The sequence below is a fragment of the Myxocyprinus asiaticus genome, chromosome 4 (genome assembly GCF_019703515.2).
Source record: "Myxocyprinus asiaticus isolate MX2 ecotype Aquarium Trade chromosome 4, UBuf_Myxa_2, whole genome shotgun sequence".
NCBI lineage: Eukaryota > Metazoa > Chordata > Actinopteri > Cypriniformes > Catostomidae > Myxocyprinus > Myxocyprinus asiaticus.
The window spans coordinates 20,036,672-20,054,131 of record NC_059347.1 but is presented as its reverse complement, the minus strand read 5'-3'; the positions used below and the strand labels follow the sequence as shown (position 1 = coordinate 20,054,131).

The window sequence follows — 17,460 nt, the reverse complement described above, 5'->3', positions numbered from 1 at the left end:
AAAACTTTGTATGTGTCATCACCAACATGCCTTGAGGTCATCTGCAGCATTTCGCCACACTGCCCCCTACTGGTCAGGAGATAGCAAAAACGGCTATTTTGGCTTATAACTCTTGAACGCTTTGGCCAAAAATTATAAAACTGGTCTCTTTATATTCAGTGAAACATTCCGAGTCAAACGATATTCAATTTTCCCATGTCGGCCATTTTGGATTTTGTCGCAAAATGCTGTATTTTATGAACGCATTGGCATATCATTACGAAACTTTGTATGTTACATCAGGACCATGCCCTGAAGGTGCCTGAGAAGTTTGGGTCCGGTGCCACCTAGTGGTGGACAAATTTTTTTAAATTTGTGAGCTTATAACTTTTATTGCCATTGGTCTATTTTCACAGGACTGGTCTCTTTTTAAGTTCGGGAGGACTTGCCAAGCGCAACGATACCATATTTGCTATGGTTCGCCTTATGGCCTGTTGCCACTTCGAAAATAGTTCTGAAACTACATTAGCAAATTGCTTCAAAGTTGTTCATCCGATCGGAACGAAACAACCAAAATAAGAAGTGTCATTAGTACATTTCTTAAGGTACAGAGAACATGGCAAAATTTTGCTCGTAAATGTCAAAAACAGGCTGATGAATTTTAAAAGTGGTCTCTGCTTTTACATAAATTGATATAACTCTTAAGTGAAATGACATATTTTCACCAAACTTGACACACTTATGTAAGGGCTCAACCTGAGACACACAGAAAAAGTTGCAGGGTTTGGCCATTTGGTGGTGCTATAACGGAACCATATGAAAATGGCTCTGAATATAGAAACATTGGTCAGATTAATTTCAAAATTTGCATACAGTGTATTTGCATTCAGTGTCTTTGTGGGAGTTGCCATCATTGATCATGAGGACAGTTGCATATATTGAGAAACATGGCAGCCATTGGCCAGTCATCAACAAATTTGACATTGAGCACACCAAAATGGACTTGAGGCTGTATGTTTGCATACTTGTGAGACTGGTCTTGTTAGATTGTGTGGGTCATGCAGAGAACAATGATACCATGGTTGGCCATGATTTGATTTTTTTGTTGCTATTACTCCTATAACATTTGTCCAATCAACATGAAATTGAAATTGCCTGAAAATATTAGCAAATACATTTTTGTTGTTTAGAATTGTTTCACAAACAAATTTGAAAGTACCACATTTATAAAAATAAAAAAAATACCTAAAAAGAATTAAGGCTGTTGCATTTGCTTAGTAAAATGAAAATATTTTAGGACCTTGCCCTGGGGGGTCATTGTGAATTCTGGATGCCCTGTAGTAAACAATGGCTAAATGTACTTGCTTGAAATATTTCAATCAATTAGACAAATTGTTTTCAATTAAGTTAGTGTCATGGAAATAATCAAAACTTTTTTATTTTTTGTTTAAATTGGATTAAACTAATTATTGCATAGATGTCTATAAATGTATTGCATATAACTCTATGGATGTAAAAACGGGCTTTTCCAATTATTTCCAAAAAAATTGAGAATACACAAAACAATGTATAGTGTGCAATGTTGCACTTAACACCCTCTGCACAACCTTGAGTAAATGCTCTTTATCAATGTACTAATAGCCAAAAGAGCAAGCACTTTTGTTCTGCCGATGATAGAGATTTTAATGTGCAACTAGTACATGCAAATAGAACAGTAGTGTATCTTGAGAAACATGGCCATAGATGTTTGTTTTTTATCTTTAACTCCTACAGCATTCATCAGAATTCTAACTTAAAAACTTAAAAATTATTTAACTAAATAATGGTGTCCTATCTTAAAAATTCCTGATAGACTTATGGGACTTTCACCTGTTTGTTGGCTATATTGATTCTATTTTAATTTATTTTAATGTTTAAATTTATATTTCACATTTTGCTTGACACCTCCTGCCTCCAGAATAATGTTGTTATACATGCACAGACAAATTATCATTTTGTTTCATGCAGATATTAATATCAGAAATACCAGGAGAAACCACAACATATTCCACAGTTAATGTAGCCTACAAATTCAGCTTCATTTGGTAATAAAAAAAAGAATAAAAGAATATTTTTTAAATAATAATTGTATAATAATAATATTATTATTATTAGTTTTTTTTTTTATTGATTCGTACATCATATAACAATGAAAAACATAACATATATATATATATATATATATATATATATATATATACTGAATCAACATTTAACCCCCACTATTACAAAAATAGTACAGAGCAGATGGCGCAGCTGTAAATACCTAAAGAACTGAGATCTGAGAATCCCATTTTCAAAGGATCTCAACACTCTGTTCTCATATAGATCACTGAATGTATTAACCTCCCTCACAATCTACTCTGACCAGCAGAAAGGGGACTTATTAATACATAATTTTGGGTTCCGCCATATGCTCGAGGCAACATTTAAATAAATGTTCGAATTAAACACTCTGGACACTTTTGTTCATACCGAGTGCAAATGCAAGATAACGGGGTGTAACTTAACTTCTCTGATTAGTTTGATAGAAATGCTTTCCAATGGCAAAATAGGGGCAAGAACGTCCTGTTCAATACAAAACCAGGGAGGGGCTCTCTCAGGTGGAAGCGACAAATGAGCCAAATGTCTGAGACCGAATGCATAAAAATAAAACAAAATCTTGGGTAGGCCTAGCCCACCTTTGTCAGTTGGCCTATGTAACGTATTGAAATGTAATCTGGGATGCTTACCATTCCAAATGAAGGACTTCGCTATGCTATCAAATTGCTTGAAATAAGAGAGGGAGACATCTACAGGGAAAGATTGTAGCAGGTAGTTGAATTTTGGAATACAATTTATTTTAATAACATTAACCTTCCCAATCATAGATGAATGTAAAGAAACCCACCTGCCCACATCGCTTGAAAACCTTTTTATTAAAGGGTCAAAATTAACTAAATCACACAAATTTGCTGGGAATAAAATGCCCAAATACTTAATGAACTGTTTGGGCCACTGGAAGGCGCCCGGCTGAAAAGTCATTACTGGGCAGTATGCTGTCAGAGACAAAGCTTCGGATTTAAACCAATTGACTTTGTATCCTGAGAATTTAGAAAAGGAATTAATAATTCTTTTTAGGCAAGGCATAGATCTAGTGGGGTCAGAGACGAATAATAAAATATAATCTGTGTAAAGCAAAAGCTTATACTTCCCGCCACCACCCCTGGAAAATCATCTTCCTTACTTATCACAGCTGCTGATGGTTCCAGGGCAAGACAGAACAATAATGGGGAAAGAGGGCAACCCTGCCGGGTGCCCCTATTCAGAGTAAAATAATCTTAAATTAGTCCATTTGTTTGTACCGTTGCTACCGGGTGTCTATAAAGTAACTTAATCCAACCAATAAAAGTATTCCCGAACCCATATATTTCCAAAATCTTAAAAAGATAATCCCATTCTACCATATCAAAGCCTTTTCAGCTTCAAGTGAGATGGCAGTGACCGGAGTCTGATCATTCGCCACTGACCACATGATATTGAAATGTTATCAGAAGAGCTGCGGCCCTGAATAAACCCCACCTGATCTATATGTGTAAAAGATGTCATAACTTTACTTAATTGGTTAGCCAAAATTTTTGACAATATTTGTATGTCTAGCTGGATCAGGGAAATTGGACGGTAACTCTTACACTCACTTGGATCTTTGTCCTTTTTAAGAATCAGACTGATCCGGGCTTGTATCATGGTTGGCGGAAGCATTCCATTCTTTTTTTTTTTATCCCCTTTTTATCCCAATTTGGAATGCCCAATTCCCACTACTTAGTAGGTCCTTGTGGTGGCGTGGTTACTCACCTCAATCCGGGTGGCGGAGGACAAGTCTCAGTTGCCTCCGCTTCTGAGACTTTCAATCCACGCATTTTATCACGTGGCTTGTTGAGCGCATTGCCACGGAGACATAGCACATGTGGAGGCTTCACGCCATCCACCGCGGCATCTGCACTCAACTCACCACGTACCCCACAGAGAACGAACCACATTACAGCGATCACGAGGAGGTTACCCCATGTGACTCTACCCTTCCTAGCAACCGGGCCAATTTGGTTGCTTAGGAGACCTGGCTGGAGTCACTCAGCACGCCCTGGGATTCGAACTAGCGAACTAGTGAACTCCAGGGGTGGTAGCCAGCATCTTTACCACTAAGCTACCCAAGCCCCATTTAAAAGCATTATTAATATCAAATTATTAATATCAATGGCCAAGGTAAATATTTCACTACCAGCAGATTTCACTGAGGGAATGGTAGAAAAAGACTCTCTGTTTTATATATCTAGTCCAAATTTTGTGAGGCAGAATTACCCAACAGAAGATAATCTATAAAACAAACTCTAGCCAATAGGCCGAATAAACACAAAGAATGTGTAGATTCATCCACATAACTGTCCCGAAGGTGTGTTCCTCCACAAAACAAGCTCCAGCCGCTTGGCAGCACCAGCACAAAAAGAAACAAAAAAGGCGCTCAGTTTCCTCAGACGGTCAAATGAATGTTCAGTGAGTCGGTCCACTTGGCTGCAACGTGAGTACCACAAAATAATTTAATCAGTTGACTTTATGAAGGACATCGCTTGCTGGGGACATGTAAATATTTTGCGGCCATCCTTAGCATCTATTCTCAATTTGCCTGGGAACATTAGTGGAAAAGCAACCTTCTGTTGATGTAAGAGTTTCTTGCATTCATTGAATTGATCACGTGTCTCTCTTGTCGAATTTGCAAAGTCTGGGAACAAGAAAATGCTGTGGTTTTTGTGGTTCCTCACGTAACATGAGATCTTTGTCGGATGATCTCAGAAATTTGGCCAGAATTGATTGGGGGCCTGTCTCCCTCAGCGGATCGCCGATCCAGAACCCTGTGAGCTCGCTTGATTTCCAGCTTATGGCCTGTTATGTCGAGCAGACTCAGGAAGAGCCTATCCAGGAATTTCACCATATCCCGACCTTCTTCGTCCTCAGGAATTCCAACAATTCGGATGTTATTCCGCCGGTTACGATTCTCCAAATCCTACAACTTCTCCTAGACGCACTCCAAATCCACCTTGGTCGCTAGCGGATTAGCAGCTAATTTCCTCTCCGATGACTCCAGATAATCGATCCGTTTCTCGACATCCCCCACTCTTGTAACCACCTCAGTGAATTTCGTCTCCATGGCAGTGATCGATCGACGTATTACAGCAAGATCCTCCAAGTCAGCAACGACCTTCGTCAGCATTGCTGACATGTTCAGCAATTCTCACCAAATTCTCTTCACTTCTCTGGCCAAATTGGCTCACTGGCTTGCGGCCTGCTGCTCAGGGGCATCAGCTTGAGCACGTAAGTGTCTTTTAATGTCTCCAATGAATTTTAAATTCTTTGACATATTGTCTTCCGAGAACAGTTAAGGATCAGGGTGTGTCGAATCTCACCGGTTATTGACATAAAAAGTATTAAAACTAGCAAAGTGCGCAGAGCTCGCCGTTCACATGTCTGAACCTCACATGGCGTCATGTCACCCATTATTAGGCTATTATTATGAAAAGGCATATACAAGGCATATTTTATTAATAGAAACTATAAATGTATGAGTAATACTTAAAAATAGGCATTTCATTTACGCACTTCTGGTTTAAGCCCCGCCCACACCCAGTTCTATCCGAATACAGAGACAGATACAGATAATTTTGTCATATGAACAGATACAGATACAAATACAGATAATGGCTCTGCTGCACACCTCTACTAATTAGAATACTTTTTTACAATCAAGAACAGATTTTGTGCCACATTGTCTTTTTGTTTCTAATTACCTCTCCATTACTCCCACATGTTTTCTAAATAAAAGACTTGTAGCTTTGAGGGACCAAAGACTGTAGCAACATTCCGAAAGCTGAAAGCTGTATCCTAATGAGTTTTCTGTTTTTTTTTGTGACAGGGTTTACCTGGAAAATCCGGGGAGCGAGGCCTAACAAGTGAACCAGGAGAGAAGGTGAAACCCTTGTTGTGTTTGCTCATACACGGTTGCAAATGCTGGGTAGTCTTGTGTAGCCATTGTGTAGTGATGTCATGTCCCACATTTATCATATGGCAATTAAGGTGATCACATGCAGATGTTTTATACAAACCCTTCCTGATTATTGTCCTGTATGAGAACACTATGTAACATAGTTTTTGTTCCTGGGTAGTAAGTGTTATTTCCTAAAATCCTTCTTTATCTGTGGTCCGACGAAGACACCGACTTTGACCTTTGCCTCAGACAGCTTAGGTAAGAAGTCTTGAAGGTACTTGAAGGCTGCTGACTCCTTATCTAGAGCTCTGACAAATTGTTTCATAAGGCCCAATTTGATGTGCATTGGTGGCATCAGCAATTTCCGGGGGTCCACCAGTGGCTCCCACTTGACGTTTTTCCTCCCCACAGAGAACTTGGTCCGCTGTGGCCAGTCCCGCCTGTGGTAGTGCGCCTTGGAGACCCATCAGGAATGCCACCAATTTGAAGTCTCCTATGACCTCCCAGCCATACTCATCATACTTCAAGGCGTCCAGCAAGGTCTTGATGCTGTTGTAATACTCTTTGAGGTGCACAGAGTGAGTCAGGGGAAGAGACGGGTACTTGTTACCATTATGGACCAGCACGGCTTTGAATATTACTTTAGTATAAATACATGTTAATTTGGATTCATATGTTGTTGTTTTTTCTGACTTTATGTGAACGAAAAGACACAAATTCGCCCGTTTTCTCATTGGAAATAGGTCAATTTCAAAATATTACGATCCTGGTCACAAAAGCAAAGTTTGTGGGGAATAATAGCTATTTTCTATACTTTTGAGGTATAAGCAATTAGGAAATAACACTTACTACCCAGGAAAAAAAAAATATATATTTGTTACACAGTGTAATCTCTCAGTATTGTCATAAAAGTGTTCCATTTAATTAGGTCTGACAAATTTCTGGTAAAGAACCTAATTATTTGACATCTGACTCTGAGTCCCTTTTCACAGATTATTTATGTATTTATTTATGTATTTATTTATATATTTATTCATTCTAGGGTGCAGTTGGATCTCCTGGAAGTATGGGAGATCAAGGCTTGATTGGACCTAGAGTAGGTTGTTTCGTTTAACTGATAGCACTGTCTGTCTCTTTAAAGTAGTGCAGAGATTTCTAATGAAACTCTCATTTAGGGTGACCATGGACTCGATGGTGAGGCTGGTCTGAGTGGCCCTGATGGAGCTAAGGTCAGAAAAATGTCTGATTATTTTTTTCATAATTACTTCTGACAGAACAATAAATAAACACCTGAATTTTTGCAGGTAGGACACAGGATATACTACAAAAAGAGAATAAAAAGTATCCAGTATCCAAAATTTCCAATCCAATATTTATTGAAAAAGCAATGTTTTGGTCATGCAACCTTCATCAAGCATTTAAAAGCAGAGAATTACACAGTCAAATCTAAAAAGTTCAGAGAAGTTTATATGTTTTATCACCATTTTTGAAAGAATGTTTGACATTTTTTTAACTTTGTTTGCATAGATAATATTGACGCTCATTTTATTAACCCTAAAACTCAAAGGTGTTTTTGTCTCTAGGGTGAAAAGGGAGATATCGGAATTGAGGGGGAAACTGGTGAAAAGGGGTCCATCGGATTTAAAGGAAAAGAAGGCTGTGCTGGAGATCCCGGCTTGATGGGCATCAAGGTATGCGCTCTGTTCTGTTTTTATGCTAGGAATCCATTCCTTCAGCTGCAAAGGTGTTCGGATGTACCACTCACAGTGCCATAGCTTATGCATGTTTAGCTATGTAAAAAGTTATGGATTGTAATATTTTACTGATTCTTAATGTCTGAAAGATCTGCTGAACTACCATAGCATAGCTAGACCTTCCCTGCTGGAAAATAAAACAGCTTAACCCAGCCTAAGTTGGTTTGCTGGTCTTATTCACTACCTGTTTTGAATGTCAGGCTGGTCTCCTATCATGGTTTTAGAAAGGTTTTGAGCACTTGTTAACTGGTTAGGCTGGAAGGCCAGTTGATTAACTAACTAGCTAAATTAACACTAGCAGGGAGGCCAGCTAAACCAACCAAGACTACCTTAGGCTGATTTAAGCCTAAAATTAAAAATAAGCCTAAAAATTAACCATAAAAAAATCATTTACCACACACTATAATGCTCTAGCTAGCACATTTTATCGAAGACTGAGTGATGCTGGATGGCAACAAAAATGGAAACAACACCTCCCTGTGGAAGCTATGAATGATCAAACTCATTAGTTTTGAAGTTATTCCTGGTGTAAATATAAAAGTTCTCATACAGAGAAATCATTCTATTATTTTTATTATTTGTTTTTCGATCATAAGTGTGTCAATTCTTTCATTTAATTTCAGGGTCCTGAGGGCAAACCTGGAAAAACTGGTGAGAGGGGAAAACCAGGAGAGACGGTAATGCTGCACATTTTTACATTGTTTATCTTGTTTTCTCACTACCACTATAAAGAGCTTCATGAATAACACTACAAGTTGTGCATAAGCAAAAATATATACTTAGAGTATAAATGATGCTAAAATTCATTTCAGGGCAGCAAAGGTCACCAAGGTCACCTAGGTGAGACTGGACCAGTCGGGGAGCAAGGTGCTATGGGTTTCATCGGGCCAAAAGGAAGCAGAGGAACTACTGGATTTGTGGTACATACTTTGCTTTTTTAAGGATTATTCTGCTTTTTTGCAAAGGAATAGTTCACCCAAAAATGAAAACTCTCTCATGATTTACTCACCCTCATGCCATCCCTGATGTGTATGACTTTCTTTCTTCAGCATAACACAAACTAATATTTGTAGAAGAATAGCTTAGCTCTGTAGGTCCATACAAAGCAAATGGATGGTGATCAGCACCTTAAAGCTCCAAAAAGCACAGACAGTCGTAGTAAAAGTAATCCATATGACTCCCGATCTTTGTTTGTGTTCTGATAAAGAAAGTCATACACATCTGGGGTGGCATGAGGGTGAGTAATTGATGAGAGAATTTTATTTTTGGGTGAACTATCCCTTTAATATAACTCTTTTGACAACCCAAAACAGCGAAAGGTCCGTTGTTTACAAAGGACTTACCCGCTTATGATGTCACAGCGGGATGAGTCAGCAGAAATAATTACAAATGCTCTCTGAAACCCCTTTTCATTTGCCAGAGATAGATTACATGTTTAGGAACTTCTCATCTTGCATCATCTATAAGGTTATCTTGAGAACCACAGATCACAGAAAATAAACACTGATAGTTACTGTCATAATCTCGAAGTGGGGGGATGGGGTCCACCCCGAGCGTTTCGCCCTGAGCGTTTCGCCTCGAGGGGACACAGTACTGCAACTTTTCAAAAGCTGCCGGTATTCAAGCATTGTTACTAGTACTGTGATGTCATTTTCGCATTATTGCCAGTACGGCATACCGGTGCGTACTGGATCACTTCGAGCACTGGTCATAATGGATGCACAAACACAAAAGTTTTTGTTTATGCTATCTGCAACTAATTCAGCTCCCATAATTTTCAGGGTGCTCCTGGAAAAATGGGTCAACAAGGTGAACCAGGTTTAGTGGGATATGAAGTAAGTGTTATACAGCATAGACATGCCTTTGAAGACTTAATTTTACCTCAGAATAAAGTAATATGACATCAAAACACCTTCTCAGTGGATTGTGTGTACTGTAGTTCTCATGTCTCTTTTTAGGGCTAGTTAAGTTGTGTTTGATTGCTCAAACAGCTACCTGCTCCACATTATTACATTTATTACTTTCTATTTCATTCATTATTAATTATTTGCTTTAGGGTCACCAAGGACCGCGGGGTCCAATGGGATCCCCAGGACCAAAAGGTGAAGAGGTAAAAACAAATAAACATGTATTTACCTGTTTAACTGGAAGATATTTTCAGAAATCTAACTAAGAATTGCTGTTTTTATTTGCATAATAAAAACAAACAGCATTCTTATGGATTACATTGGATTACAACAGCGTATCTATCTGTTAAATCACCATCCAGATTCTCATAAACTGCAGTTTATTGATGTAATTTTAATTTAGCATATGCACAGCACATGACCAAAGAAACGTCAGCACTTGAAGTTTTAAATAAATACTTTAACAACCTCGTCTTTCACTTAGAAACGTCTTTTACTTTTACTTGTCTTTATTACACAACCAACCAATCAATTTAAAATCATTTTCAGGGAGAGCAAGGAGATGATGGGAAGGTTGAAGGTCCACCTGGTCCTTCAGGTGACATCGTGAGTCAGTCCACTAGATTTTACTACGCATTATTGTCTGGTTTTGGGAGAATTCTGGGTGCCAACCTTATAATTGTGTTTGGTTTTATCTGGGATCCAGGGACCTGTTGGCAACAGAGGAGAGAGGGGCGAATCAGGTGATCCTGGATACCCAGTGAGTTTGCATTGTCATTGATAGCTTTTTTTAAATTTGATATAGTTTTTATTAACTATTTTTTGGAAAACCTCAAAATAGATTAAAAATTAAAGGAACAGTTTACCCAAAAATTCTGTCATCATTTGCTCACCCTCAGGTTGTTCCAAACCCATATGATTTCTGTACTCCATGGAACACAAAGTGAGATGCTAGGCATGTTAGTCACAGTCATTATTCACTTCCAATGCATCTTTTTTCCATACAATGAAAGAGAATGGTGACTGTGGCTACATTCTGCCCAACATCTATTTTTGTGTTCCTTGGAAAAAGAAAAAAATAAGTTATACAGGTTTGGAACAACATGAGGGTGAGTAAATGATGACAGACTTTTAATTTTTTGGGTTAACTACTCCTTTAAATGTACAGTCTATAATTGTTTTGATTGTGTTTAAGGGTCATGAAGGTGTTAATGGGGAAAGAGGAAAACCAGGGGCCCCTGGACTTCCTGTAAGTCAATCTACATCTAATTAATTATGTAGTCTGAGATATGAAATATAGAATTTTGTCTACATATTTCTTTTCTTATCTTTTATTCCTTGTACTGTATAAAACCACAGGGAAATGCTGGGCCAAGAGGTGTTCCAGGACCAAAAGGGTCCAAAGGCAATGAAGTATGAATTACTGCTTTAAGTTCTGCTTTGCATATAAATGTACTGTAATTGTATGATTTTAAATTGAAAATATATAATGGCCTTCATATAAATGGAATGACTGTTTGTATTCAGGGTCCAAAAGGCAAAAACGGTGCTCGAGGTGAATCTGGAGGCAGAGGGTCCCCTGTAAGTAAGTTTCTGACAAGATTTAGGAGACAACTTACAGCTTAACTCACAGCTGATTTTAAGTAGAACTGTTGTTTTCCTCTGAAAGGGTCTTGTTGGTCTTCCTGGCCCCAGAGGAGTTGTTGGTCATGAGGGTCTTGAGGGTGATTCTGGGGTAGATGGACTCACTGGGAAAGATGGAGCAGAAGGAATGCCAGTAAGACAATTATTGTAATTCTCTTTCAAACTTAATTTAGCTTAGGTGCTTTAGGGAGATGTTGTTTGTGATGTTTTTTTGTTTTGTTTTGTTTTGTTTTTCTGCACATTAGGGTGAGCATGGAAGTGATGGAGAGGTTGGTCTGCATGGAAAACCAGGTCCTCAAGGCAAAACAGGTGTGCCAGGTCTACCAGGAATTCAAGGCTCTTTTGGGCCAAAGGTATTTCACTGTTTTATGGGTGCCATTGTTAGTTACAATACACATGTGAATAGGGACCTGTTATTTATGTTTATGTAGAAGTCAATATTTTATGCTTTTAGCTTAAAGATCTTTCTCTGTACTGTGTTTTAGGGTGAAAGGGGCCTCCCCGGCCAAACTGGACCTCTGGGCAAGAGAGGGTTTAGTGGAGGGATGGGATTTCCTGGAAAACAAGGTGACCGAGGGGTCAAAGGGCAACCTGTGAGTATTGTTTCTCTGTTATAACAATATTTAATCAATCCATTATAAATATGGCAAACACACCAATAATAATTTGCTGAAATAAAGTCAGTTTGCTTTAATGATTTATCTCTATGTCATAAAAGTCACACAAGGAACGTAACTGCTGCAGTCAGGCAGTAACTTTGTTTATTACTGAGCTTTCTGAAAAAAAATTATTCTGACTGGTCAGTGGTGACATTCAGCTCTCATTTTGAGATCAATGATGGGCCAAATACTAATTATTTTATCTGGATTACCCCCATATTAGATATTCAAAGACATTCTTTTAGCTCCTTCTTATTAAAATAAAGCCAGATTTTGTTTTGTTGCAGTTCTGCACTATTCTACTTCATTATGATAGCTTGAAAAAGATAGATCGATGGATGGATGGAAGGACGGACGGGCGGGCGGACGGATGTCAGTTAACATTTATAGTCTTGGATCAAGATCTGTGGTTTATTTTATTTTTTCCTCCTTAGGGTGATACTGGTGAACAGGGATTTCCTGGAGTTTTTGGGATGTTTGGACCAAAGGTAAACTCACATACTTTATTCTCATTATCATATAATTTAACATTCTGTACATTCTAAGTATCTTCAGATGTTACCTTGATATGATTAATGATTCATTTTTTACCAAGATATTACCAACGAGACTGAAAGATGTGAATGTTACACCACAGATCAAACCAACTGACAGTGCAACCTAGAATTTGATCACAACTGTTCTTGCACTGTCACTTTTAAGACTAGTTAAAAGAATGAGTTTGCAACACAACTAAACAAACGTGTTTTGACAAAACGTGTATTATTTCTGATAGAGGCCACACAGGTTTGTCTGATAGCCATTGCCAAGGCTGTAGTCTGACTTGACATGAGTTAGGAACTGTTTTGCTCATTCACAGGGGCCACCAGGAGACCTTGGTCCAGTGGGTATCCAGGGTCCAAAAGGTCCTCAGGGTTTAATGGTAAGTACAACTTTGAGAACTGTTATTAAAACACAAGTGAGATGGATAAAGAGTTCTTGATCAGCAACTACTGTAGGTGTTTCTTCTTTAAAGGGGATGCAAGGAGCCATTGGACCTGTTGGTATCATTGGGCCAAGTGGTAATCCAGTATGTATGATCTTCATCACTCATTTCGGTTAGGCTTTATTAAGGATAGCTTGTTTTTTATAGATAGTCTCTAATTGGATGCATAATCTTAAATATTAAATAATTTAACAATTCTCTATGTATTAGGGACCGCAAGGAGACAAAGGAAGTAGAGGGGAAATGGTGAGTGTCATTCTTGGTATGCTGAACTTCTCAAATTGGTTACAGGGCAATGATGTATCCACTCTTTATATTCTATAATGAACATAGAAAACAGAGGGACATAACTGACACTACATTCAGATGAGCAGGGAGGAAATGTTTATTGACTGTTTAAAGTGAATTCACTATTGAAAAGGGATCCTTATATTTTTCTTTTTTTTCTTTTCTTTTTTTTTTTACAGGGTGCTCAAGGACCCAGGGTATGTTTTCCAAATGTCCTTCAATGTTACTACCCCTTTACATTTAGATTAAGTTGTACTTTTTAACCTAAGCTTAAGCAAAATAATTGACATAAAAAATATATTTTTCTCCGTTCATTAGGGATCTCCAGGTCCTCATGGACCACGTGGACCTCCAGTAAGTTTTCTTTTATTTTCATTTTAACCCTATGAATAGACAGTGTTATGCATTTAGTTCAAGTGCATTAAAATGAACTGCCAGTACAACCAATGCTTGCTATTTCCTTATCTTTTGTTGATTTATAGGGGCCTCCTGGTATATCTCTCTCTCTTGTAAGTGGGCATGAAAAGATATCTTGTCAGTAGAAACTTATAGGGATAGTTCACCCAAAAATGAAAATTCTCTAATCATTTACTCACCCTCATGCCATTCCAGATCTGTATGATTTTCTTTCTTCTGCAGAACACAAATTATGATTTTTAGAAGAATATCTCAACTCTGTGGGTCCATACAATCTGAGTGAATGGGAGCCAAACATTTTAAGGTCCAAAAAGCACATAAACACAGCATAAAGGTAATCCATATGACTCCACTGTTTTAATCCATATTTTCAGAAGTGATATGATAGGAGTGAGTGAGAAACAGATCAATTTTTAAGTCCTTTTTTGCTAGAAATTCTTCTCCCTGCCCAGTAGGGGGCATATGCATGAAGAATGTGAATCACCAAAAAGACAAGAAGAAGAATGTAAAAGTTAAAGTTAAAGTGGAGTTTGACTGAGCAAGAAGGAGAATTTATAGTAAAAAAAAAAACATTTAAATATTGATCTGTTTCTCACCCACAACTATCATATTGCTTCTGAAGACATTGATTTAACTACGAGTCTTATGGATTAATTTTATGATGGCTATATATGATTTTTGGAAACCATTCACTTGCACTGAATGGACCTACAGAGCTGAGAAATTCTTCTAAAAGTCTTAATTTGAGTTCAGCAGATGAAAGAAAGCCAAACACATCTGGGATGGCATGAGGGTGAGTAAATGATGAGAGAATTTTCATTTTTGTGAACTAATCCATTATAATACATTTTCTAGACAAAGATAGAACATATAAAGTACAGTATGTCTAACCGCACGAGTTGCTCTCATGTTAAAATCAACTCTACTTTCTTTTGATGTAGGACAATGAGGCTCTTGGTGCTGCTTTACATGTTATTACAGATTCTCGCTCTGCATTAAGGTCTGAGGTAAGTACAAAATAATATTGACAGATCACACCTAACAAACTCATTTGTCAGTTAGTGACAAGTAGTCTGCAAAACATTGTATCTGGGCTGTGTCTCATTCCAATACACAGTTGAATCAAGATACTGACCTTCCGATGTTGAACCAGGGATCTGATATCTTAAAGACCCTTCACTACCTCAGTACCCTAATCCACAGCATCAAGAACCCGCTGGGAACGCAGGAGAATCCGGCCAGAATGTGTAGAGATCTGTTCGATTGTGAACATAAGTTGAACGATGGTGAGAGATTTTATTGTGAATATTTTTTTATTTTTTTTTTTATTTTTTTTTAGCTCTGGGTCAATTTCTGAAGCTGCATTATTCAAAAACAAGTCATATAATTAAGTAAGCTAATAAACATTTGTAGTTTAAATATGATATATTGGTGCATGTAAGTGTTTATCGCCCAAAGCAAGTCAGTTTGGTAAAATTCTGGTCAATGCAGTCTGATTGGAATAATGTTTTTGAATTTTTTCTTGTTTCCTTACTAAAGGCACTTACTGGATAGATCCTAATCTGGGCTGCTCCTCTGACAATATTGAGGTGACCTGCAACTTCACCAATGGAGGCCAGACCTGCCTTAAGCCAGTAGCTGTGTCCAAGGTTTTGAAAGCTTCTCTATAGAAAGTTATGAGTAGGCCTGCACCGGTAGAATTCCACAGATTTCGCAGAATTTAAATACCCATAATTCAGAAAATACTCAAAAGCCAGAAATGTACATCCTGTCACCATTTACTCAACCTAGTGTTGTCACAAACTTGTATTACTTTCTTCCATTGAACACAAAAGAAGACATTTTGATGAATGTTCATACAGCTCCTTTTCATGCAACAGTTCATAGTGACCTTGATTGTCAAGCTCCAAAAGGACTTGTGGTCATATGTATGACATAAATATGTGTATGGCTTAAATAGCTCTTAACAGAACTTTATATACTGCAATCAAAACAGCAGCCATGATGTTAAAATTCACAATAATGTAAAGCCATTTTAAATGTTTTATTCTCTCGATATCTCTCTTGAAGTTGGAGATTGGAGTTAGTCTGATCCAGATTAACTTTATCCACCTCCTGAGCTCTGAGGCTGTGCAGATCATCACCATCCACTGCCTGAATGTCCCTGTTTGGGCAGCAGGGGACTCCAAAATACCTTCCTCTAATGCAGTGTACTTCAAAGCCTGGAATGGACAAATAGTTGAGGCTGGAGGATTCATCGAGCCTGATCTGATAAAGGATGACTGCTGGGTAAATATGTAAAAGCATTATAGTGATAATCTCAAAAGTCATTTGTGTATGTTCTCACTGGAGCAGAGTGGGTTTAATTGCCTTGCATCCACTTTTTATCCTCTCAGATCACAGATGGTCGCTGGCATCAGGCACAGTTTGTTTTCCAGACACAGGACCCAAACTTACTGCCCATTGTGGAGGTCTACAACTTGCCCAGCACTAAACCTGGCTCACATTACAACCTGGAAGTGGGCCCTGTTTGCTTTTTATAAAAATAAAAATAAAAAAGGGAACAATGGACAACCTTAAATACCCCTGCTACAGAGGCTCTTTCTATGCCTAGAGGCCAATGAAACTGGTCTGAATTCTGTACCTCTCCTCTCAAGCCTGGACTGCAGACTTTAAACATGAGTAAAAAAAAAACTGGAGCAGCTTTGGAGATAACAAGACTTCTTATGCTAGCAGCTCTGGATGACATATGCTCTTTTTCAGAGCTGAGCTTCTTCTGTCTGGAAAACAAGGCCTGAATATTTTGCTATAGGTGCTTCTAAACTTTTTCAGACTGTTACAAGTCTTAATTTATTCATATAGTTGTGTTTTTCGCACATCATGTGGGAAAACTATAAGGAACAAAAGACAAAAAAAAAAAAAAAAAGACATTTAATTGTATTGAAGTACTTACAGTATTTTGTATTCTATAGTTATACATGATCATGTGTATTTATACATGTACATGTGTGTGTGTATGTGTATTTTCTGTGAAGTGCAATAGAGAATGGATAGATTTTTTTTAAAGATAAATCTTGTATTTGGCTGTATTTGGTTAACTCTCGCTCATATCATTCAATTCAGGTTTATTATTGTCTGTACTTGCATACACCAGCAGGTCTGTTGTAGGTCTCAGAAACTAGCTTCCAAGTGCTAGGATAATAATCACATTCTTTGACTCACCAACACACATGCACACATGCATTCATGCAAAAGCCGGCATATGACTCACAAGTTAACTCTGTAACGGAGGTGGATTCAAACTTGAAAATTAACATGTAAACATCTACCTCCCATCTCTCATTTTTGGGAAAATAAGTTTTAAAGAAAAAGATTCACATTCCTGTGGTTTGATTTAATTTAAAGCAGGATCTGTTTCTGTCAAATGTTTTTAATTTAAGTGCCTTTTATACACTTGGAAAGGGAATATTTTTGTATAAATTAAAAAAAGATCCTTTTTGCAGCCAAACATACATTTTTAATCTTTTTTTTTTTCTTTTTTTTCTTTCTATTATGCCTTACTTGTACAAATCTTTGAACTGAGGAGACACAATATTTTTTTTATTATAGCAAGTGTGGTGTTGATAGATTTCAGTTTTATTGTAGTGGCCTGTTACAACAGGCCCTATTGTGCAAAAACGCTTTGTGCTTCATGTCACGCTTGCCCCTTGTCACACAGTTGTAGAGTGCCACTTAATTGCATTGTAGTCAGATCCGAAGGAAAAAAAAATAC

General features: G+C 37.8%; 1 protein-coding gene across 3 annotated transcripts in view; it reads left to right on the top strand.

The window, feature by feature from the left end:
- Positions 1–17,179, top strand: part of LOC127433683 (collagen alpha-1(XXVII) chain B-like) — a 134,167-nt gene extending 116,988 nt beyond the window's left edge. The window contains exons 34-61 of one of the 3 annotated variants that reach the window (XM_051685778.1): positions 5,963–6,016; positions 7,077–7,130; positions 7,210–7,263; positions 7,618–7,725; positions 8,412–8,465; positions 8,601–8,708; positions 9,570–9,623; positions 9,845–9,898; positions 10,245–10,301; positions 10,402–10,455; positions 10,891–10,944; positions 11,055–11,108; positions 11,223–11,276; positions 11,365–11,472; positions 11,585–11,692; positions 11,825–11,932; positions 12,433–12,486; positions 12,858–12,920; positions 13,014–13,067; positions 13,194–13,229; positions 13,451–13,468; positions 13,590–13,625; positions 13,754–13,780; positions 14,630–14,695; positions 14,806–14,974; positions 15,228–15,337; positions 15,759–15,977; positions 16,085–17,179. In XM_051685778.1, coding sequence (XP_051541738.1) covers positions 5,963–6,016; positions 7,077–7,130; positions 7,210–7,263; positions 7,618–7,725; positions 8,412–8,465; positions 8,601–8,708; positions 9,570–9,623; positions 9,845–9,898; positions 10,245–10,301; positions 10,402–10,455; positions 10,891–10,944; positions 11,055–11,108; positions 11,223–11,276; positions 11,365–11,472; positions 11,585–11,692; positions 11,825–11,932; positions 12,433–12,486; positions 12,858–12,920; positions 13,014–13,067; positions 13,194–13,229; positions 13,451–13,468; positions 13,590–13,625; positions 13,754–13,780; positions 14,630–14,695; positions 14,806–14,974; positions 15,228–15,337; positions 15,759–15,977; positions 16,085–16,231 — 2,136 coding nt within the window. In that variant the 3' untranslated portion in view covers positions 16,232–17,179. Of the gene's footprint in view, positions 1–5,962; positions 6,017–7,076; positions 7,131–7,209; positions 7,264–7,617; positions 7,726–8,411; positions 8,466–8,600; positions 8,709–9,569; positions 9,624–9,844; positions 9,899–10,244; positions 10,302–10,401; positions 10,456–10,890; positions 10,945–11,054; positions 11,109–11,222; positions 11,277–11,364; positions 11,473–11,584; positions 11,693–11,824; positions 11,933–12,432; positions 12,487–12,857; positions 12,921–12,996; positions 13,096–13,193; positions 13,230–13,450; positions 13,470–13,589; positions 13,626–13,753; positions 13,781–14,629; positions 14,696–14,805; positions 14,975–15,227; positions 15,338–15,758; positions 15,978–16,084 lie in introns of those variants that run through there. The other 2 variants (XR_007895913.1, XR_007895914.1) reach the window with 2 other exon arrangements.
- Positions 17,180–17,460: the final 281 nt, after the last annotated feature.